We start from the raw sequence: 24301 nt of genomic DNA on the forward strand, positions 1-24301 counted from the left end.
ATCCATTTTATTTTCTTGCCGTTTTTCAAAATGGAGTTGGCATTTCCTGTACGGCAGGCCCTCTTGTGGTATAAACGCCCCTCCCTCCCCTTGCTCCCCGAGATGACGTGGCGTATCGGTGTGATTAATGCGTAGCGACAGGGAGTTCCCTCTAGCAGGAGGGACACGGAAGAACGATCTCACCACAACTCCAAAACCCTCTCAGGCAGAAAAAGAGCGAGGCAGGCCGACGCTGGTAAATATTGACCTCCTGCTTCCACGTGAACTGCCTGGCCTGTTGCTCTCTGGTGGGAGATAAGGGGGCACATACACACTCATGTTCGCACAAAGACAAATCAAACTTCCGCTTTGCAGTTTCTTTCATCATGGTGTTTCCTGGAGATAGTCATTTTTGGTGTTGCTTAACTTGTCCCTCTACACGTTCGTTCTATGCTTGGACCGCTGTGTTTGCTCTCATTTTATGGTTTTTGTGCATCCAGGTTTAAATGCCCACATAAGTGTTTGCCCAGGCTTATCCATCTGTGCTTATTCTTGGACTGGTGTCCAGGCAGTGGCCCATAATGCACCATGTGTCTCCCTTGCCTGTGGGGGGCTATCCCCATATCCGCGGGACTTCCAGGGATTCCCCCTCGTATCCAGACTTCCCTTTTCCTTTTCACACGCATGAAGAGAAACCACACGTGCACACATACAAAGGGTTACTTTCCATTTATCCCCACACAAGCTCAGAGGAAGTGAGCATAAGAATATGAACTTGTGCCACTACCACTGAGTCACGCTGTGCCTTGTTTCCTTGGAGCCCACAGCGGATCAAAGACATGAGGGAAAACGGACCACAGATGAAAGAACAACCTCATTTTATTCCAGAGGCCTTGCTTTTTGTGTGCTGTGTGTGTGCGCTTTAGTGAAAGTTGTTGGAGCCCTGAGCAGCCATTGTTGATCTGTTTTAGAGCGAGAGAGTACCGAGCCTGATGACCTTTTGTGAAATTAAGAATCGAGCAGAGGGTGAAGCTATTTAAAAGTTTCTTGAAGGGAAAGTACATCATGAACAAAAATATAGGGAATAATGGGGTATACCAATGCTGTTTAGGCCCACATATCAGTCAGGGATGCAACGATCCGATACTGATATCCAATATTGGGCCGGTACTGACCCAAACAGCTCAGATCAGGTATCTTGACAATGGGGTCGATCTCTTCAATTCAATTCTATGTTTATATTGTGTTTTTTTTTTTCTCTCTACACCCACGCCTACATGCGTGCATCCGAAGAAAAAACAACAACACAGACAACTCAGCGTACACACTCAGCAATACAACAGAAAAACAGCTGGTGCATCTGTTAACAGTGCAGACAAACAAACACACATTGCTTTGATAAAGAAGTCAGGCAATAATTGGCTTTTTTCCATGATGCCATGCATGTTTGGGTAGTTTTCCAGCAGGTCACAGTAAATGTAGTTACCTTGCTGAGCACTAACCCCAATGACAAATGCATTACGTTTGAACTGCTTCACAATGTAAGCCAACCCATGTTTCACCGGTTGAATGTTTCTAATGTAACCTAGCAGGGGGAAAAGTGAGCTGTGGTCCCCTATTGTGCCTGCTGCAATCCCAACGTTAGTTTGGTTAGAAGTTGATTAAGCACATATTTAAGAAGATATGCATTATGTAAGCACGATATCAATGGAAATAATCAAGGTAACTTGGGTTTGACACGGGTCACAAGATTACTGTAGCTAAAGTGTGTATATATATATATATATATATATATATATATATATATATATATATATATATATATATATATATATATATATATATATATATATATATATATATGCAGGAATTGCCTTAAAGAGCTTCAATTCTACTCCTTTTCAGCATGATATTTGTACCCTACTATCATGGGTTTACATGCTTTAATGTTCAAAAAACATTATGTTTCTCATACTGCCTATTGCTGCAGCTCCTTTATGAAGGTAAATATGGTGCGAAATGGGAGAGCTTGTAGAATACGTTGTGAGAACTTGCGTAACAAAAAATCTGAACTTGTATGTCAAAATTTGCACTTCTAAAACATATTCACACACATGTGATCTGAATGTGAAGTCACACAAAGAAAAAAAAAACAATAGAGCTTGAAAAAAAAAAAAAAATCTGAACTATTAAGTTGACATTTGCACTCGTAGAAAATGTTCACACATCTGTATTCTGAATGTGTAGTTGCAGAAAAAAATATTCACAAATGTGTAGATTGATATTTACATAAACACAATGACAGCTGCAAACTTAATAATAGCACTCGTATACTTTTCTTTTTACTCTGGTTCGAGATCCTCTCGAATCTGTCACTGCAACTTCCCGTATGTGCTCTCTCGCATCACGAAGTGGCGAATCTGTGCGCCTTGACTTTTGGCGATACATTTGGTGCAAAACTAATTTGTACCTGTGGACTACGGCTGTGGAGCTCTGAGCCAACAGAACGGGGAAAGCAGGGTTTCTATCGCCAGATGAGGGACAACTCTGTCTGGCTTATTTATGTAGCATGGAAGCTTTATAAAGGGGTAATTGCAGAATGGAAATCCATTGCTGGCTTTTGAAATGTATTAAGCCCCAATTTCAATAGTGCCACTGTTTACTGCAGTAACAGAAGAAAATGTAAACACTGAATTAACAACAAAATTACAAATGCAAAATTGCATATTTTTATAAAAGCTATAATCTTACGGAGGCTATAATCATGATTCAGTTTGACAGTTATTTATACAGTAACTGACTTTCATGTTGTCCAGACTACACTCCATCAGTAGGCTAAATGCAGTAACCCTGTTGCCGCAGAGAGTTGTTAAGGAATAATTACTCCATTAAAAGGCTGAAACGTACATTTTAGGCTCATGGGCAAGAGGGATGACCGCTAGCTCTCATCTGAAGTCTGCCATCGATTTTGTGTTCCTTTTTAAATTGGTGGAGGCTGGTAAGTCAGTGACACAGGCACACACACCACTGACGGAGGAAACCAAGTTTAACCAAATAGCTGCTTCACTAATTTTTCTCAAACAGAGTTAAGCTAGGTCATAGGGATGTTTTCCGTGTGTGTGTGTGTGTGTGTGTGTGTGTGTGTGTGTGTGTGTGTGTGTGTGTGTGTGTGTGTGTGTGTGTGTGTGTGTGTGTGTGTGTGTGTGTGTGTGTGTGTGTGTGTGTGTGTGTGTCTGTGTCTGTGCTAAACTAAATATTAATTTTCTTTTAGCCTATTGTGAATGAATGGGTGCCATTCTGATAAGGTGTTTAGAGGGACTGTGGTTTAGCTAATTCTTTTAAACCACCAGCCGCAACTCCTTGTTTTTATCGATATATTATATACTGTACATATATATTAGTTATCTCCTTCCTTGGGGAAGTTCAGGAAAAAGATTTGCCAACAATGCAGACCAACAAAGCAAAACCTTGGAGAGCTGGGCAATATATCGATATTTAATCGATATCGTGATGTGAGACTAGATATCGTCTTAGCGTTTAGAAACACTAAAGAATTGTCAAAAGACGTGACAAAACAGTCACTGCCAGGAAAGCCTTCAGTCTTGACTCTGAATCACTCCAGATTTTCTTTGAGTCATTAGTTGCACTTTGATCTTAACCTCAACAGTGACCCCATTTTTCCAGCCTGCAGAGTACTTCCTGTTTACAGCCACTATTTGATTATCATAATGCTTTGATTATGTTCTGGGCATTTTCGGCCTTTATTTTTGATAGGACAGCTGAATACATAAAAGGGGAGAGAGAGAGACATGCAACAAAGGGGTCTGCAGGTCGGAGTCGAACCCAGGCCCTCTGCCTTGAGGAGTAAAACTCTATATATGGGCGCCCGCGCTAACAAACTGAGCTATCCGGGCACCCAGCAGGGCACAACCTTTTATTTATCCAGAGAAGTAGGGCAAGAATAATTTCTATTTTGTAAGCAGCCTCCTGCTTCTTAGTATTTACACAGAATGCAGCCCCAGCTGTTTATGACACGATGGGGCTATGTGTGATGACTGCTTGAGATGTACTAACATCACCACTACAATTCCAAAGTGGCATAGTGGGTCAACAGCGCTTTTATTAATTAACTCTATGGGCACATACAACTCAAGACCCACACCTCAGAGCTGCCCACCACAACAACAGTTTTCATAAAATGAAAAGCTTGATGATTTACCATCGCTATGGTTGGGCATTGTTTTGATTTTAACAATTCTGATTCCAAATCTGATTCTGCCTTTCGATTCCAGTTCTTATCGATTCTCGATTCTTTGAGGGGTGGAGTTGAAACGGGTCGCATGCTTATTTTACAGATAAAAGGAAAATGTTATTTTGATCCAATAGTGGTTTTTTTTTACCGGGCTTTTTCAACATAACATAAAGCCACACTTTAGCGGGTTAAATTTGGAACTGATGATCAGATTCTAAATCACATTTCCAAAAACGATTCCAGTACAAAAAAAGGTTCCATTGGAATCGTAATTTTTGAAACAAATCCAAGTTGGAACCGGCTCTCGATTCCCAATCCTAATCACGACACATATGCACATAAACACATTCTAGCTTCTAAAGGAAAATGTATAAGCAGAATTACACACCCTTGCTCAATTCAATACTCAGGGTTTTCCTGCTGCAGCCGGTCCTCTATGAGTAGCTTCTGGTGGCTAATGTTGGCTAACATCACAGAACTTTAGATAGATATTGCTGCTGCTCCTCTACTTTTGCTACTGTTAAACTGTCTTAGCATTTACTATTTTTCCAAAATTGTTACTTGTGGCCACAGTGACCATTGTGCAAAAGTCACATAGTCTCTCTTTGAGCAGTTAATGTAGACGAAAATGAAAATGCCCACTAATGTGGCTTAATGAGTAAGATATTAAACTCCCATTGTCATGAGTTTGTAGTTGTAGTGTAAATATTCCAGATGTCCTATATACCCATTTTCCCACATGTAAAGGCCTAATCTATAATATTAGACCATTTAAACTGCAGATACACTATATACATACATAATGGAAGAATTAGACTAGAAAACATGTATTTGTCTGAATCTGAACAATGCTTGCAAGTGATGTGCTTTATTGGCGAATCAACTGGAACGTCCAGTAGGGTTTTTTAGAAAATAATGGAATGGTTTCTTTTTTTACAATAAATATTTGCTGTAGTCATTGTGACCACCTACGCTGCAGTTTTGACTAATTGACTAAACAAATCGCTAAACTAAACCTCTGTTTGTGTTTGCCTTTTCTCCTCCCCAGATGTTCGTTGCAGACAAGGTGGAAGATTCAAACTGCAGCCTTCATGAGTTCTCTATATCTGGTTCTACATATGCCCCCGAGGGACAAATGTGAGTGTCACAGTTTAAACCTGTTCTGTACTACTCTTATTGGGAAAGGTCTGCCCACCCTAATACCTCATTATATGAAAAATGTCGGTGTGCTTTTCAAATTTTACCAAAGCAATTTATGCTGAACTCAAACGGCGCCCCTCACTCTGGCTCTAATGAAATTCTGAATTGCTTTTTTTTCAAAACAAGATATAATATAGAAGTAGACAAGCAAACTGTGATGTGCTCTGTGGTCCAAGTTCTGTTACATCAGTGCTAATGATTCCCAAAAAAAAAAAAAATTCTAGCGGTGCTTTATGTGTTGCTATGGCAATTTCTGTGATAACCAGGGAAATAGTTAGTAATCTTGGATGTTGTTATGTGTGCTTATTACTTGAAGGAAAATGGTAACAATGACAAGTAGCAAAGGGTTTTTAACAGTATTTAGGTGTCAGATTCCAATTGTGTTCGGTCATTTTGATCTCTGCCATATCGGACTGTGTTTTTAAATCTTAGTAAATGTGCATCTGTGGAGGAATATAGGTAGGTGGCTAGTCATTAGGTAGGAGAAGGATTCGACACTTCATTGTTTATGCATGCTGATTATTTTGCAGTTTGGTGAGTACAGCATTCTGACCCTGCATGAACCTGTCGATTTCATAACAGCAGAGTGTGGGTTATTGTGTGGGAGCTTCGCTAGAAACGGTTGCAGTCTCAGCTGGGAAGGGATCCACGGTTGTCATGCGATCAGCACTGCTTGTCAGGAACGCACACACACACACACACACATACAGTACACTGTTTACGATTGTACAACCACTGTTTCTTCAGTCGACTTTGGAATGCTAAACAACTGAATGTCTTCCCCCACTCATAAATATTGATTAGGTTATTGTGTCTGAAGTGTAGCGAACTGTGAAGTGTTCTTCCCTTGCGCTTTGCTGTTGTGAGTGACGTGTGTGTGTGTGTGTGTGTGTGTGTGTGTGTGTGTGTGTGTGTGTGTGTGTGTGTGTGTGTGTGTGTGTGTGTGTGTGTGTGTGTGTGTGTGTGTGTGTGTGTGTGTGTGTGTGTGTGTGTGTGTGTGTGTGTGTGTGTGTGTGTGTGTGTGTGTGTGTGTGTGTGTGTGTGTGTGTGTGTGTGTCCCTCTAGACTGAAAGGAGACAGGCACGTCCAGTGTGGAGACTTTGATGGACTTTTGGAGTTGGCCACTGTGTGCTCTATGTGCAATGACTCTTCACTGGACTACAATGAGGTCATTCTCATAAACACACACACACACACACATATATATATATATATAAAGATAATTGTACAGGTATAATTTGTTTCTTCCTCTATACCTGACATAATTTCAAGTTTCTATGCAAACTAAACCCATCTGTTACACATACAGCATTGTGTAGGTTAGTTTTCTATGCAAATGTCCTCATGCATTGACAGTGTGTGCAATAACTCCATAAAAGGTAGAATTGGAACACACACACTACATAAAGCCTTCTCTTCTTCTCTCCTTCAGTGGAGCTAATTTTACTCTGACGTATGATCTTTTTCTCTGGTTTGGATTGCTTTTCTCACCTCTTTTCTCATCACCATGGTATCATGGTAACCGTGCTGAGGAGCGAGGCCAGTGATAAGGCACTTCTCAACTCCCATGCATCCTCCCAGACTAACTTGTTTCTGTTCTCGTAAATGGTTGTTTTGCCACCAATTTTGTACATTTCTGAAAAAAAGAAGAAAAGATCTGAGTGTGAGATCAAAGTGTGCATTAACCAGAAGGGGGGGGTAGAGCAGTCGAGTGCTGGAGGCGAGCTAGGTGTTTTATTGCTGAGACAAACAAATGATGTGTGGAACGCCATTACTGGTTCATCTCACCTCCATTTAAAAACACTCTGCATGTCTGACTCAAAGTTTACGGAGGCAGAGATGAATGATCGACACATTCTGACTGTATCACCCGGCATCTATAAAACTGTTCGGCAGCATGTTTTCATGTGTTTCTGTTCTCTCGTAGGCCAAAGGGGTTTACGAGAAGGTGGGTGAAGCCACAGAGACGGCTCTCACCACCTTGGTGGAGAAGATGAACGTCTTCAAGACTGACCTGTCCGCACTCAGCAAGGTGGAACGGGCCGGTGCCTGCAATGCGGTAAGCTACATGTGGAGATGTGTGTGTGTGTGTGTGTGTGTGACCCTGCCCTGGGATGTCTGTATTAGAAAGGAACCCCGCTGACTTTACACAGCAAAGACTAAACACAGGTGTTGGGGAGTACTACTGCATACGTGTAAACGTTGTATAAAGCCTTTTGTGGCTCCAGAGGGAGCTGTACAAAATCTGATACATTGCCTCAAGTGATGTCACGTGAGTCAGCGCTAGTTGGGGCTGAAAACGAGAGAAATCTGAGGGCGTGGAGTTAAAAAGAAGTTAGACCTGTCATCTCTGCTTTAAGCTAGTGGCTCCATCATTTTAATTTTTACATTTAAGAAATATCGTTATTGCGATTTTCAACAAGCTGTTGTTTGTTTCATATATTGCATATTTTCCTCATATTGTGCAGCCCTAATCGAGTGTTTTCTGCTTAGCAATAACATGCAGCCGCAGCAAATTTCACATGTGTAATTGTAGATGAGATTGCCTTAACTCTTCCAAATCTCTGCTGGGGTGCGCACAGCTAGAAAACTAAGGGAAGAGGGGCAGTATAATTTCCCAGCATGCCTTGCTGAGACAAACTCCTCATCGCTCTCTCTGTTTGATAGAGAGGAGAGGTTTGTCACATTGGCAGATTTCAGGACATACATCAGATGTTTGAAGTTCCCTGACAGAGTGTGTGCATCTCTGTCATATAGCTGGACAGAGAGCAGCATCAGTGTTAACCGTACACCCTTCCATGTGTAATGGGATCAGCACAGACTCTAAACTAGAGAGACACCTACTGGTAGGACAAAACTGTGCCAAACATATGCAGTTAATACAGCAAGCAAGCAACGTTTATTTATGTAGCACCTTTCACAGACACCAGCCACAAAGTGCTTCACAGTCAAAATAATAAAATCTAATCTAATCTAGTCAAGTAAATAAAGCAAAGATAAACACCAGATAAAAATATCCAAGGACAACAAATAAAACACCAGATCAAATCTACAAAGAGAACAGACATAGTTTAAAACACATGCTACCTAAATGCCTGTCTGGACAGATGGGCTTTTAGCTGCTTTTTAACAGAGTCCAACAACCTTTAGCTTATTGGAAGAGTATTCCACAGCTTAGAAGCTACCGACTGAAAGGCACGGCCTCCCCGAGTCCTTAAATGTGTAGGAGGTACTCTTAAAAAACACTGAGCGGAGGACCTGAGAGCTCGGCACCTGGTGTAGGCGTGCAAAAGGGCCATATAGGCCTCTGTATACAGTATGTAAGGAATAGGGATGCTTTTGCGCTAAGTTTTGTGTTCCTAGTATTTTGGTTTTCCTTCTTGTTAGCATTTTGCTATCATTTTCCATAAATTTCCAGTTGTTATCGCTAACCGTCCTCAGCCAGGTCCACATTATCATTGTGTGCTGTTGCACACAGACATCTGAGGCGGCATCAGACATTCAGACAAGGTAGCCGAGTGCTTGGTCTGAAGTATCATCCTTCAGCTGTCAGTAGCTCGCTGACTGCCAGCCTGACAGCTGCACACTAATACAGCTGCTTAGCTCAAGCTCTGGCTGTTGGCACAGGACTAGTATCACCTGGGGACCTCTAGTAAGTTGTAATAATTGTGGAGGTCGCCTGTGATCTTAATCCTGTAAGAATTTGCCATGTCCGTAATTTCTCATGTAAAAATTCCACTACAAATTACCCACCACATACAGAGATCATATGATAATATTAGTCCCGTGCGAATCGGCAGCTCGGTGATTTGTGGCCGTATTGGCTGCATTGGCAATAAAAAATGAAAGTTTTGACAGAGCCTTGAAATCTTACACGGGGGATAATGTCAGTAAATTCAAGTAAAATACAGTCCTTGCTTACACCCTGTGAATGCGCCGCAACATAGACTTAAGGGGGTCATTTCTATTTTTTATTTAATTTTTATTTCACCTTTATTTTTTCAGGCAAGTCATTAGGAACAGGTTCTTATTTACAGTGGCGGCCTGACGAGTGGTAAAGCAACTTAGGGAAAGGGAGGAAGGCCCAGAAAATAAAACTAATTAGAAATACATACAGTTTAAATGACATGAAATACAACGCAGACAGACAGTAAACACGTATACCGAGAGGAACATGGGGAGGGAGAAACCATACAAATATTTAGCTGGAAAATGATGATGTGCAAAAGCAACTGCATATGTCAGTGATTGATATGTTATTTCATAAGAGGTCCCCTGGTTATACTCACAGGGCTTTCTTCTTCTTCTTTTTCTTCTTCTTCTTCTTCTTCTTCTCCTCCCTCTCTCTGCCATTTCTGCTCTTTTCACCCATCAGGTGATCAAGCAGCTGATGAAGAAGGAGTTCACCCTGGAGTTCTCTCGGGACCGCAAGTCCATGTCCGTCTACTGCACCCCCGTCAAGCCGGGCTCCCAGAGCAAGATGTTTGTCAAGGCATGAACCAATAATACCATCACAAATGCACAAACAGACGTACTTTTCATCACTTCATCCTTTCTTGGCATGGTTGCTTGATGTTCTTCTTCTCGTCTGGTTGGATTTCCCCCCTCCCAGGGTGCTCCGGAGAGCGTGATTGAGCGCTGTCAGTACCTGCGGGTGGGAACGGGGAAGGTGGCGTTGACCCCAGCCCTACGCGACCAGCTGCTGTCTAAGATCAGGGACTGGGGGACAGGCAGAGACACACTGCGCTGCCTGGCCCTGGCCACGCACGACACCCCCCCGCGCAAAGAGGACATGGACTTGGGCAACTCCAACAAGTTTGCAGAGTATGAGGTACAGCGGAGGACCGTGGTAACATCTGATTCGAGCTGCAGCGATTAATCGATTAGTTGCCAACTATTTTGATAATCGATTAATGTCTAAAAGAAAATTCTCTGATTCCAGGTTTTAAATGTGAATATTTTTGCCGTCATCTTGGGCTTTGGAAAACACAAATTTTCATTTTTCAACATTCTCCGACATTTTATAGACCAAACAACTAATTGATTAATAGAGAAAATAATTGACCGATTAATCGACTATGAAAATAATCGTTCGTTGCAGCACTTCATCTGATGTTTATCTCAGGAATCCAAGTTGTTCAAATAAGCTTATACTGTATTCAGGTCAAATGAAGTGAAACACACATGTTCCAAGACTGGATTTTTACTTATTTGCATTATTACAAATGTGATTATGATTGAGGTTTTCTAACTTCTGCAACAGAACTGGGATGCTACGGTGTCACCTGGGCTCAGTGTTAATCATAGACTGTATATAAAGATGGATGACATGTCTCCACTTCCTCCCACTGTACACAAGTGAAGCCGAAATATTCCACATGGGGGTGCCGCCATGTTGTAAAGTCCCGCCCGTACAACCGACCAACCAATCGCGAGTCAATCCCAGCTGTCAATCATGAGGTTTCACCCTGTTTTTATGGCATCCAATAAATAATGAAAACCAAACTTATCAGAAAAATTAACACTTGAGCAAACATGATAATAACTAGCTAAAATGACAGTAACCATCTCTGGATTTCATTTATTTTTTTTAGATAATTTTTTGGGGCATTTTAGGCCTTAATTTTCATAGGACAGCTGAAGACATGAAAGGGGAGACAGAGGGGGGAAAGACATGCAGTAAAGGGCCGCAGGTCGGAGTCGAACCTGCGGCCGCTGCGTTAAGTAAACATGTGGGCGCCTGCTCTACCAGGTGAGCTACCCAGGCGTCCAAGGGGGGGGCGGGATTTTAATTGTTAACTGTTGTAGCTTCAGGCGCATGGTTAGCTCACCTGGTAAAGCGCGCGCCCATATAAAGAGGGTCCTCGACGCAGCACCTGCGGGTTCAACTCCGACCTGCAGCCCTTTGCTGAATGTCACTCATTCCCCCTCTCTCTCCCTTTTTCAAGCCTAAGATGTTCTTTTGACAATAAAGGCCTGAAATGCCCAACAAAACAATCTTTTTTTTTTTTAAGATTATTTTTGGGGCTTTTCCGCCTTTAATGGATAGAACAGCTAGTCAAGAAAGGGGGAAGATATGCAGGAAATTGTCACAGGTCGGACTCTAACCCTGGAACTCTGCGTTGTGGCATAAGCCTCTCAGTATATGTGCGCCTGCTCTACCCACTGAACCAACCCGCCCACGTAACTTCACATTTAACGGAGCGACATGGGAGATGTATCGATTGTCTCTTCTAACTCTCAGCAAGATGTCAAACTATTCCTTTAAAGTGGTCTCTGCTGGTGCCTGTCTTTAGTTTGAATCCCAGTAGTGATTCATTCTTTATCCACTGAAAGCACACTCGCTCCTCCTTCCCTGAAAGTCCTTGTTGCGTAGAAACTCCAGTAATCTCGTAATCTCATAATCTTAAAATCAAAAGAGGTGAATTTCATTTTCTGTGGTTTTCAGATATAGTTGTGCAACCTAATCCTCCCTCTCTCTTTCTTTTATTTTCTCTCTCTTTCTCTCCATTCAGTTGGGTCTCACGTTTGTTGGCTGTGTGGGCATGCTGGACCCGCCCAGGAAGGAGGTGATTGGTTCAGTGAAGCTGTGCAACGAGGCAGGTATACGTGTTATCATGATCACAGGAGACAACAAGGGCACAGCTGTGGCCATCTGCAGACGGATTGGCATCTTCGGCGAAGACGAGGATGTGACAGGAAAGGCCTACACAGGCCGCGAGTTCGACGACCTCCCGCTGGAAGCCCAGAGAGAAGCCGTCAAACAGGCGCGGTGCTTCGCCCGCGTCGAGCCAGCTCATAAGTCTAAGATCGTGGGATACTTGCAGTCGTTCGATGAGATCACTGCCATGGTGAGGAGAAGGGATGTGCTGTGTTTGAAAAAGAGTTTGACGCCTAGGGGCCAGGTTGATGGCTCGAATCTTCCACACAACATACATTCCTCTGTCAAACACTTTTTGCTGTGTCTTGTTGAAATTTCATAAAGTCCCAAACAGTCTTAGAAAAATCCACAGGAGCCAGGCAGAGTCGGATGTAAAAAGGCTTTTGGCCTTTGTGTGTGTGTGTGTGTGTGTGTGTGTGTGTGTGTGTGTGTGTGTGTGTGTGTGTGTGTGTGTGTGTGTGTGTGTGTGTGTGTGTGTGTGTGTGTGTGTGTGTGTGTGTGTGTGTGTGTGTGTGTGTGTGTGTGTGTGTGTGTGTGAGTGAGAGAATTATACAGATTATATTGCAAAACCACTCAGTTTATATTATAAGAGAGTACCATCATTTTTTTACGACAGATGATGCAACTTGCACGGCTCTAACGAGTCATACGATTAGATATTATCAGGGCTGCATATGAGGAAAATATGCGATATTGTTGTTAAATATCGGGATAATGAGATTACCTGCGATAAACAAACCGATATTAAAGTGTACTCATTTCTGCCTTTCTGCTGCTTTCAGTATTCTGCTACCATACAACATTGCTTGTTGAATTTAAAACAAATGAAAAGATATCATTTCCAACATTGTTTTATTGAACAAGCTACTTACATTGAATTGAATATAAAGGGCACCACTAAAAAAAGAATGATAGTTGCATTTTAAAGTGCAGTTTTCTACTGATGTGTTATTTCAATTAAATCAAAATGAATTCTGAGCGTCTTTAGCGATATGTCGCGACCTTTCACAATGTGTTAAATGTTGATATCTCGATGACACTAAAAAAAACATATATTGTGCAGCCCTATAGTGTATATATCTACTTCTTCTTCTCCGCTCTACACTTGCACCCACCCCCTTCAACCTTCATACCTTCCTCTGCTTTCTGCACAGCTACACATGTGCATTTCCCTTTTTCCATATGTCTCTTTATGTCTGTTGCAAGGCAAAACATGCATCTTCTCCTTCCTTTTGACTGTGCGTTATGTGAATGACTGGTTGATAAATGCATGAGAAGAAGCCGCTGAGGAGTGACATGCTTGAGGTCTCTCTGCGGCTGCTCTCTCAGACACTATGCTATCAGAAGCTGTCATCTCGGGCCCGCTCCGCTGCTTCCTATCTGACACACGTCTCAGAAGAGGGGATGATCCGAGGGGAAGATGGGAGAGAGAGGGAAACAACAATATCACAATTTGCCTGTCAGGCTAACTCCAGCATTCAACCCAAGTCTAAAGCCGCTTCAGGCCCTGCCATGACAGATTGATATATCTCACTTGCTCAGCTTTAGCTTCATCGTGTCTGGATCTGAAACGGTAATGAGGCTTCGCATAATGAGACAGTGGCTTGCTTTCAACTACCGTTAGTCTGTTAGACCCATCTCTGTTTAAAGATGTGATGTAGGCTCAATATTATTTAGAATGAACAAGTTGAGTTGAGTTTAGTAGTTCAACTTTTATCCTTCAAAGGTGTTTATTCCGCTTTTTGATCCAAACATATTCCTCTGTTCTAAGTGCCTCTGTTAACAAGTAATGTTGCAGCCTAGGGGCAAAAAAAAAAATCTTATTGAAAAGATTGGTCTTCATGAGTCTTTTATGCATCTACAGTAGGGCTGTGGATATGAGGAAAATATGCAATATGTGATAACATTCTTGAATATTGCGATAACAATGTTACCTGCGATAAATAAACGGATATTAACGTGTACTCAGTTCTGCTGCTTTCAGTATTCTGCTAAAATACAACAAATTGCTTGTTGAATTAAAAACAAATGAGAAGAAATAGTTTATAACATTCTTTTTTCGAACACATTGAACATTGAACTGAACATAAAAGGCAGCACTAAAAAAGAATGTCAGTTTCATTTTTAAGTGCAGTTTTCTACTGATATTTTCTTTCAACTGACACTAGAAAACTGAGTGTTTTCCGCGATATGTCGCAGCCTTTCGCGATGTGTTCATTGCACCAGTTGATATCACGATGACGATTTAAAAAATAAAACAATATATTGGGCAGCCCCAATATATAGCTAATGCTTTGGGATTTTTCACATTATCAGGAATTCAAAGCTGTTCCTGTGAGTCAGGTTTTCTGATGCATTAACGACACAAGCAGTATTTTCTGGTCCCAGACAGGAGATGGTGTGAACGACGCCCCGGCCCTGAAGAAAGCCGAGATCGGCATCGCCATGGGCTCTGGCACTGCAGTGGCCAAGTCAGCATCCGAGATGGTGCTGTCTGATGATAACTTCTCCACCATAGTGGCTGCCGTGGAGGAGGGCCGAGCCATCTACAACAACATGAAGCAGTTCATTAGATACCTCATCTCCTCCAACGTGGGAGAGGTGGTCTGGTGAGGAACACAAACCCACACACTCGGATGCAGATCTTCTAGGGCCGCACGATATGAGGGAAACCTACGATAACGTCGCTGAATATGAAAGATAACGATATTACCTGCAATAAATAAACATATTAAAGTCAGTGTTTCCTTTTAGGATTTTTTTTTTAGCAGTGGGGGCTTGAAATGGAACTGACACTTCGCTGCAACACAAACAAGTATATCTATTCACCTCTATTCACACACACAATGAGGCATATTTTCAATTGGGATTGGACTGTATTTTGAGAGTTACTATATAGGCCAACTTTGATCTCGACATATATGCTAAGCATTCTGTAGCAAATAACAATAAACCCACTATTAATTATATTATCAGTGTATTATGCAGTGTAACTACTTCAGCATATAAATAATGCACCTAAAATGCAAACGTTCTCCGACATGCACTCTAACAATGCAGCCCTATTTCTAATTCCGTGGGGGGCCGCCACTACAAAATCAACATAGAGGAAACACTGAAAGTTTACTCAGTTCTGCCTTTCTGCTGCTTTCAGTATTCTGTACAACAGATTGCTTGTTGAATTTAAATCAAATGAAAGGAAATCATTTTCAACAACTTTCTTTGAACAAATTCATTCATCAACATTGAATTAAATACAAAGGGCACCACTAAAAAAAGATTGGCAGTTACAATATAAAGTGCCATTTTCTACTGATATTTTCTTACAAGTAACAAAAAAATCTGAGTTTCTTTTGCGACATGTCGCAGCCTTTCGAGATGCGTTTATTGCGCCCGTTGATATCGCGAAGACGAAAAAAAACTGATATATTTATGACTATCATTATCCTTTTTGATATATACTGTAGAATCTCTTTCAGAATTGACTAGGGATTGACCAATACTGTTTTTTCAAGGCCGATGCTGATTATTAGTAGTTAATGAAACGGTAACACTTTACTTGAAGGTATCTACATAAGAGTGACATGACACTGTCATGAACACATGACACTGTCATGAACACATGAACTCTAACCCTAACCCTAACCCTAACTTGTCATGACAAAAACCAAATGACACTTACTGACAGAAGCGTTACGTCATAAACGTTTATGACTTGTTTATAATGTTTATGACACATTCATGACAGTGTCGTGTCACTCTTTTATGTAGAGACCTTCAAGTGAAATGTAACCAATGAAACCAATAACCAATGTTTGGAACCGATATGCAAGTCAAAATTAAGATTTTGGAATGTTACTAACTCCAACACAAAACTTAAACACAACCCCCAGTAAGAGAGAGTCAGATAGAGCTGTGGGCGGGACATGAAGTCAGACTACTAAGTCTAAGTCAGACTCATTTGGGAGTGAAACCGAAGCAGAGGGACAGACACAGAGCTTTAGCCGAGCCAAAGTTGTAGTAGTTTTTTTTAACTCATTAACTTTATCGGTTATCAGGCAAATAAAACGCTGATACAGATAATCTGCAAACTGCCAAAAAACGGCCCCATAATCGGTCTATCCCTAGAATCGACTCTTGCTTTTTACCTGCTTCAGTTTCTTACTATATGCAGAGCCTGCAGCATCTTATGTGTCATGTTTGTTTGGTCTTTGGGAATTGGTTTGTGTATATATCATTCTAAATTCCATTAGTAATGCCAGTCGTTGTTAAAAAAATGTTGGGGAAAAAAAAGCGATATATTGTGCAGCCCTAATATCTTCCCCTTCAGTCATGACGTGCTGGGCTGATGTTTTGTGTTCCTCCTCCCGCTCTGTCTCCAGCATCTTCCTGACGGCCATCCTGGGTCTCCCTGAGGCTCTGATTCCAGTCCAGCTGCTGTGGGTGAATCTGGTGACCGATGGCCTGCCTGCCACCGCCCTGGGCTTTAACCCCCCAGACCTGGACATCATGGACAAACCCCCCCGCAACCCCAAGGAGCCTCTCATCTCTGGCTGGCTCTTCTTCAGATATCTGGCCATTGGAGGTAGGATTGGCTCTGACCTGAACAAACTGCTGTGGACCAATGTGGGACTGGGTCAGAGCAGAGACGGGTTTGCAGTTTACAATTGAGGCAAAGGATTTGAACAAAATCAATTAACCAATTTTCATTTGTCACATTAAAAAAAAGTTTTTTTTCCTTCAAAAGTGATGATGATTAATATATGACGTTTTCGATATTTAGAAGAAAAAAGAGACCAGTATAATTACTTTTTAGAGGTGATTTATTTATTTTTTTTATGCAGCACGCCTTGCTTTTCAAACTTTTTTTGACTACACCCATACGTTGATGGACATCTGTCGACTAGCTAACATGACCTATAGATTTCCAGCGACAAACTGCAGCTGCTAGCAGTAATAATGCTAACTGAGACTAGACAAAGTCTCTTGAAGTGAATAGACACCGCAGTTGAAAAACACAGAAGCGCCTCCTTCTAAATATTAGCATGTATGAAATAGATTTCTGCTGTATACTATCAAAATATACCAGACACTGTGCCAGATGTCTTATGTTAGCACGTGTAACTCAAACTGTGTCAATACAAGGTTCAAGAATCTTTATTTGTTATCTGCATAACAATAACAGAAGTAGTCTTAGGCCTCAGGCACCTCCAACAATGCTCATGAAATAACTAAAAAACACACACACACACACACACACACACACACACACACACACACACAAACACACACAAACAAAATCTGAATCTCCGACAAAAAATAGTGCAAGTTAAGATATAGGGCTAAAATGTAGACAATAAAATATGAATCAAGTAATATAATTATATCATGCAATTTGTATAGACAGTATTGCAAATAAATGAGACTGAATTCAAAAAGAAATGGAGTAATGTATTAATGCATAATGAGAAGTAAACCTATAGAGTGTGTGTGTATATACAGAGGTGCAAACAGTTCTTAAGTAAAGTGTTTGCAGATAAAGTGACGGTTTAGAGGTAAAGTGACAAGCTCATAGCTTACGAGTTCTGCAGTCTTATGAGATAATACAGGATTTAATAAGTATTATTTGTCAGCCACACAGGATCATGAAAAGATACTGCACACCTGTTTGGGATTTTCTTTTTACTCTAAAAAATTATAAGCTTATCAACTTATCAGTCTGCCATCTCTATCGGCTGTCACCAAGTCGCACGCTGAAACTCTTAACATCCAAATCCATTGACTTTATCCCTGCTTTTTTTGTCTGCCGTTTTTTCAATACTTGTTCAGCACTTTGAATTGCATTTTGTTACGTTGGAAATTTCTCTGCCCAGATTGCTATATGCAAATAGCTAATTCGGCATTCTGAGCTAACTGGGAGGTTTCCTGCTTAGGGTATTAAACGTTTTCCACCCATTACTTTAGTGATTTGTATTTAACGTACACATAACTTCTCATGTTAATCTCTACATAAGTCATCCTGGTTTGTGTTGTGGCCCCCCCATGTGTATCTCAAAGTGACGTCGTTCAGAAACTCATCCGTAGTCTGGGTGACACCGTAGATCTATAGTAATTGTAGACTTAAAGGCCCAGTGTGTAATGGGTTTAGTTGTTCATTATCTAAATCTGTGTTGCCCGTTCACAAACCTGTCCTTTTTCATGAATATTTACCACCACATATATGTATATAAAAGTGTATATTGGAAACAATTACCCAACCCTGCCTTTAACCTTGAACCGACTGTTTTTCCTGTAGGATATGTGGGTCTTGGAACAGTGAGTGCTGCCACATGGTGGTACCTGTTTGATGAAGAAGGCCCACAAGTGTCTTTCTACCAGCTGGTGAGTTGCAAAACATTGTTGCGTCCTCATATAGGGTTTTGTTTCTGCTATATTTTGATATGTATCCCCTTCCAGTTTTTTTTACATTCCCCGCTGTTGGACACAGTCATGTTTGGTGATCCCAGGGGTGTACAGAAACAGATGCGGTTTGATTGCACACAGGGCGAGGCCAAGGTTCTGCAGCTGTCCCCCCATCAGACCTATGCTCCATCGAATCAGGTCGCAAACAAGCAGACTTAAGTTATAGTTTATCCCAAACTCTATCAAGCTGCTGAACTTCAAGAGCAAAGTGCAATACATACACCAGCACTTTTTGCACTTCACATTTTAATGATTACACTTGTCGTATTGTCTGTGGCAGTCATATGTGTCCATCCTTCATGTTCTAAGATGCTTTGTTAATCTTATGTTGTTTTTATGTTGATTTTATGTCTATTTAAGAATGGTTTTCCTGTTACATGTTTGTTGTGAAGCAACAGATCGTTATGCCCAAGACAGATTTCCCCTGTGGAACAATAACACATATTCTATTATATTCACTAACTGCTGTCTGTCTCCCTCTACAGAGACACTTCATGCAGTGCACTGAGGACAACCCCATGTTCCAGGGCATAGACTGTGACGTGTTTGAATCCCGCTACCCCACAACCATGGCCCTGTCTGTGCTGGTCACTATTGAAATGTTCAACGCGCTCAACAGGTCAGTCATCTTCTGTTGTGATGTCAGGGTAAACACTCCTTAAATGTCACAGCTGTGAGATATTTATTAAAAAGAAGACACTGTCATCCCACAGGCAGCACTCCCTGCCCTTTGGGAAAGAATTACCCAGCCGTCTGAGGGATAACGGCATAGTTTCCATGTCAATAAAAACACATCCATCACAAACAACAACTCTTTAAGCCCTTCAGCAGTGAAATGTTGCGGTTTATAACGCCTATACATATTTCTTTAAGATTCTTCATTCGGTAAAAATAAGCAAAATGGAATATTGCTTATTTGGGGAGGAAGAAAATGAAAGGAACAGTGGTATGAAGGGAAAACTCCCCGTGTTTTTGCCAGGATTGCTCATGGAGCAAGTCTGTCTTTAGCTCCCTAAAGAAACAAATGCTAATGGCTCATTTAGGAAAGAATCTGAGAAAGGGAAGGTTAAAATAAAGAGCTGCCTGACCAATGAAAATGTTATTCCTAACCAAGACAGTCAGAAAAACTGACAGAGGCGACACATGTTTACATGGTTACTATCACCCATATAAGGAGGCAGACTTGGTTATTATGCGAGCTAGCTGAAATTGAGAATGAAGTCCAACGTTTCGGTACTAGTTCTAGTAACCCTTATGGGTTTGTAAGACCCCAAAATGTCAGTTGCAGTTCAAACACTGGAATGCCATTGTTATCAATAACGCAGTCAATCCTTATGCCTACTGTTTATACCTACTGTCTATATTTGACTGTAGTTAGTGATCCACTCACACTCTACTGTTGACTTATTATTGGCCATCTTGGCCATTTAGTGGTTGAAATGGATTGATGAAAGTGTGCATGTGTTGTTGTTGCATTTATTTATTTTTTGCCTGTTGTATGTACGTTGTCGTATTGCTAAATGTATTTTTAGTTAATGTCTCTCACTCCTCTGCTGTTATGTAATGATTGTATTATATGTCGGGACCCCTCAAAAACGAGATGATACATCTCAAGGGGGTTTATCCTAATGAACTAATTTGAATATAAAACATTTAGTTTTTTTTTTGACATACTCGCCCCCCTCTGACGCACCTGTATCGCCTTATAGATGTGCAAAGTATTTTCTGTTCTAAACAACGAGCTATAAAATAACCTATAATTTTGTGAAATGTTCGAACACTCCAACTGACAATTTGGTGCCTCATAAACACGTGAGGGTCGGGCACTTTGTGTGAATGACACAGACATAAAGAATAATCAATCATCCATGTTGTTAGGATGCATTTACTGTAGTGCTACATTTGATTAATTGCAAAGGCATTCTAATTAAACGTCAGCTTATTTCCTGAATCGTTTCGTGGTTGTAATTTTCCTACAATGAAACCTTGTGTGCATGCCAGAGTTGTTCTCATTTTTACCTTTGCAACGTGATAGAACAGCTTCCGTGGAAGTCCTTAATGTCAAGTGGAGCCGCTAAGTTGTCACCATGTCTTCATCTATTAAAACTTCTACCCGCCAGTTTGTCTGAGAACCAATCCCTGATCAGGATGCCGCCCTGGGTCAATGTATGGCTGCTGGGAGCCATCATCCTGTCCCTCTCTCTCCACTTCCTGATCCTCTATGTGGAGCCACTGCCCGTAAGTATTCGTCCACCAGAAAACTTGGACACTCTGCCAGTGGTACTTTGGATCTATGGGCTGTTGTCATCATCATACTCAACTTTATTGCCGGACTCGAGGTCCATTAAGAAGACACAGACGTGACATACAACATACATTAAAAAGATAAAGATTAACATATACAGAAAAATAAAAACCAAAGAAACAACAATTCTGCATTTCTGTATAAGACACTTACACCAGTGTTTCCATAGTGATGATTGGTATTGTATGACACTGAACCTAGGATTTGCCAGCAGCATAACAATGCTGAGACGTTCAGGCGACAAATGAATTTGTAGGTAAGACTCCTCAATAATGCCTGGAAGGTGCTGACCCCTTCATTACAGAACGGGTCACTTGCACTAGAGCACCTCGGTTTGTTGAGCAGTATCCTCATACAGTCATTATAAGCAAACTTAAGCTTCTGCATGCTTGCCTTTTTAAACTTAGTCCATAAGGGAGCAGTATACAAAGGAGGGCAATATTCTTTAAAAGTGCCCTACCATACAAAACCGTTTTTACTTGAATTTTTTAAAAATATGTTAGGTCCATATGTGTTTGTGTTATGTTGTGAATGTGAAAATGAACTGCTACCTCCTCTGTCAGCTCTAGCCACTGAAAAGAAATAAGCAGAGAAATCAGGCCAATAACAAAAGCTGGTCAGTCTGACATCATATTGCCTGAGCTCATTACTATTCATGAGCTCGCCCAGTTGTGCTGGGTAAAGGACTCTGACAGCCAGGCTCTCATTGGCTAGCTGTTAGCCAATCAGATTCAAACAGCTTACCTTGTTGAATATTAATGAGAACTGGCAGAAATCGAGCTGAGTCTTCCTGTAGGCTTTCTATACGCTATATGCTAGAATGGCTTGAAACAAGGTAACCAAGGCATTTTTTCCACAAAAAATGTTACAGAGTCCATGGTAGAACTTCAGACATTACCACAAAGTAATGAAATATGTGTGGCAGGGCACCTTTAAACTAATTTTGACGTCGTCCGTGCTCATGTTGAATTTTCTTACCAACATGTTAGCTTGGGCATATAATATGCAACGCAGCCTGTATATATCCTCATCATCAGATAACTGATCTGTAATGTAGTGTTGTGAAGAGTGCATACTGATAATAATACATATCATGGTTTAAAAAAATGCATGGCCATATGTGCTTATACTTTAAAACCATAACTAATAAGCAGTAAATTGATAGTTAATGAAACGTAAGTTAATGTTTATTCTACTGTTGAAGAAAAAATGAAGAAATTATTAATAATGTTTACTAATTGTTAGTGATTTTATAATTTATATTTTAATTTAGTCATGTAAAATAATTAGTTTATACATTTAGAAAGATAGTTAATACTTTGTCAATGGTTTATAATTGTTTTGTAAACCATCTATAAAGTTTATTTGGATTTATATTATAACGGTTATAATAATTAGCTAATGATAAATAAGTGGTTTATAAAGCATCAAGCAACATTCACTTGGCCTCATTTAAATCTTTTTTGGAGATCTATAAAAAGAGATCATTATTTGATTATTTGTGCATGGATAATAGCTATTTAATGTTTATAGAGGCTTTACAACGTATTCATTAACATTAACAAGGTGTTATAATGTCCCTCTTTTCGACCGTCACCTTCCGCTTTCTTTGTGTTGGCGTTCTAACCTCCGGTGGATTTCTGAGGACTATGGTTAACTGCTCCTCAGATCTCTGCAGGGTAAATCCAGACAGCTAGCTAGACTATCTGTCCAATCTGAGTTTTCTCTCGCACGACTAAAACAACTTTCGAACGTACACACGTTCCACCAAAACAAGTTCCTTCCCAAGGCTATTTCGCAGCGGCGCCGTGGCTCTGTCCAGCGCTTAGCACCGCCCATGCGGATTGTGATTGGTTTAAAGAAATGCCAATAAACCAGAGTATCCCGGAATGCTGTGTGGACTAGCCAGACCCTCCTCCGCAGCGCTGTGGAGGAAGGTCTGGCGACGCGAGACTACTCGGTGTCTACCACGCCTTGTTAAAGAGCTTCTGACGTTTCGATGACCTCTGTCTTCAGCTGATCTTCCTGGTGACCCCACTGCGCTTGTCCCAGTGGATCGTGGTCCTGAAGATTTCCTTCCCGGTTATCCTCCTGGACGAGGCACTGAAATATATCTCCAGGAACCATCTAGAAGGTATGTTGAGCATTTTTGGTCCACTTTCCTAACGAATCGTCCCATAAGAATGTGGGTGTAATGAGTCTGAAAGATTTATAGTGGATGAAGTTTAATAAAAGTCAGTGAATGTTAAAAATCCTACTTTACTCTAATCCTATACTGACAAGTCTCTTCTGCTCTTTTCTCTCCTGCATTTCTAATTCAGCCTAACCTTTTTTTTTTTTTTTTTTTTTATCTCACCTTCTGTGAAAAGGTACTCTTTTACCAACCTTCTCATGCCTTCTTCTCTCTTTCCAAATAGAAACCACTATAGACTTATCGTACTAGTTACCATGTATTCTAAATGTCGTGTTGTTGTTGTTTTTTTTTATCCCCGACAGGTGATGAGGACAAGAAATATCGGAGGAGATGGCGACAGGACTAAGACCTCTCCCTCAACACACTCACACACTTACACACACGCCTACCCTTTTCCCTTTACAAGCTAGGAACCTTTTCTCTCTCCCCTGTCCTCATTCCCCCTCTCCTGCATGTCCAACAAACCACCACTAGAAATGAGCGGGGGACTTGCATGAGAACGAGTGTGCAAGAAAGAGAGCATGCGTGTCTCCTGCAAGCATGGCTTTGTACGATTGTGTGAGTGAATGATGTGTGTGCATGTGAACAGGCAAATGCAGATATGTCTTTGTAGTTGCAAGAGCAAGAAACAACTGCAGAAAAGAAGATATAACTGCCCAGGGCTCTGCTTTTTAAAGATTTCTGCTCATTGAGGTTCTGACTGTATACAGTACAAACATAGTGGTGCAGTAACTGGGGGAGGTAAGGAGAGGGAGAACAGGGGAACGGAGGTTTAGAATACTGGGTGGGAAGGGAAGGGAAGGGGAGGGGTGGGGGAGGACAATTTTGAAATTAGCACTGAGACCGAAAGAGAGAGTGAGAGGCAGCTGTGTTCCCGGGGGGGTGAGGGGTGAGGGGGGGGGTGTCGCGGTGTTAATCGTGCTCTTGAGTTAGGTCGTGGAGATGTCGCTCCACCCACAGGTGTGAATAGCTTTACGCCGCTTGACCGCTTCCTTGGCTCTTAATTTTGAGGAGCTGAGGTCAGACTTGGCAAACTTAATAAAAATACCTAAATAAATAAAAATGTCAAACCAGCATATCAGTACAGTAGTCGTCAGCCAGTCCACCCAGCTGGTCCTGTTAAGCCTCATTTTAATGTCCATCTGCTGTGCTGCCATTGGAGTTTTGGCTGTCAAATATCTAAATTAAAGGCAGATCTGAGCAAGAGGATAAAGCTCCGTGACATTTTGTACATAATAATTGTCTTGG

The 24301-nt window shown here is 41.2% G+C and overlaps 1 protein-coding gene across 1 annotated transcript in view; it reads left to right on the forward strand.

The window, feature by feature from the left end:
• atp2a3 (ATPase sarcoplasmic/endoplasmic reticulum Ca2+ transporting 3) overlaps window positions 1-23831 on the forward strand; it is a 55357-nt gene extending 31526 nt beyond the window's left edge. Inside the window, exons 9-21 of the mRNA XM_028595012.1 lie at window positions 5280-5368; window positions 6497-6599; window positions 7359-7490; window positions 9807-9923; window positions 10044-10262; window positions 11947-12282; window positions 14481-14701; window positions 16475-16677; window positions 18388-18473; window positions 19040-19173; window positions 20675-20792; window positions 22876-22993; window positions 23356-23831. Coding sequence (XP_028450813.1) covers window positions 5280-5368; window positions 6497-6599; window positions 7359-7490; window positions 9807-9923; window positions 10044-10262; window positions 11947-12282; window positions 14481-14701; window positions 16475-16677; window positions 18388-18473; window positions 19040-19173; window positions 20675-20792; window positions 22876-22993; window positions 23356-23399 — 1920 coding nt within the window. The 3' untranslated portion in view covers window positions 23400-23831. The remainder of the gene's footprint in view (window positions 1-5279; window positions 5369-6496; window positions 6600-7358; window positions 7491-9806; window positions 9924-10043; window positions 10263-11946; window positions 12283-14480; window positions 14702-16474; window positions 16678-18387; window positions 18474-19039; window positions 19174-20674; window positions 20793-22875; window positions 22994-23355) is intronic.
• The last annotated feature ends 470 nt before the right edge of the window (window positions 23832-24301 follow it).

This window comes from Perca flavescens, chromosome 13 (assembly GCF_004354835.1).
Source record: "Perca flavescens isolate YP-PL-M2 chromosome 13, PFLA_1.0, whole genome shotgun sequence".
NCBI lineage: Eukaryota > Metazoa > Chordata > Actinopteri > Perciformes > Percidae > Perca > Perca flavescens.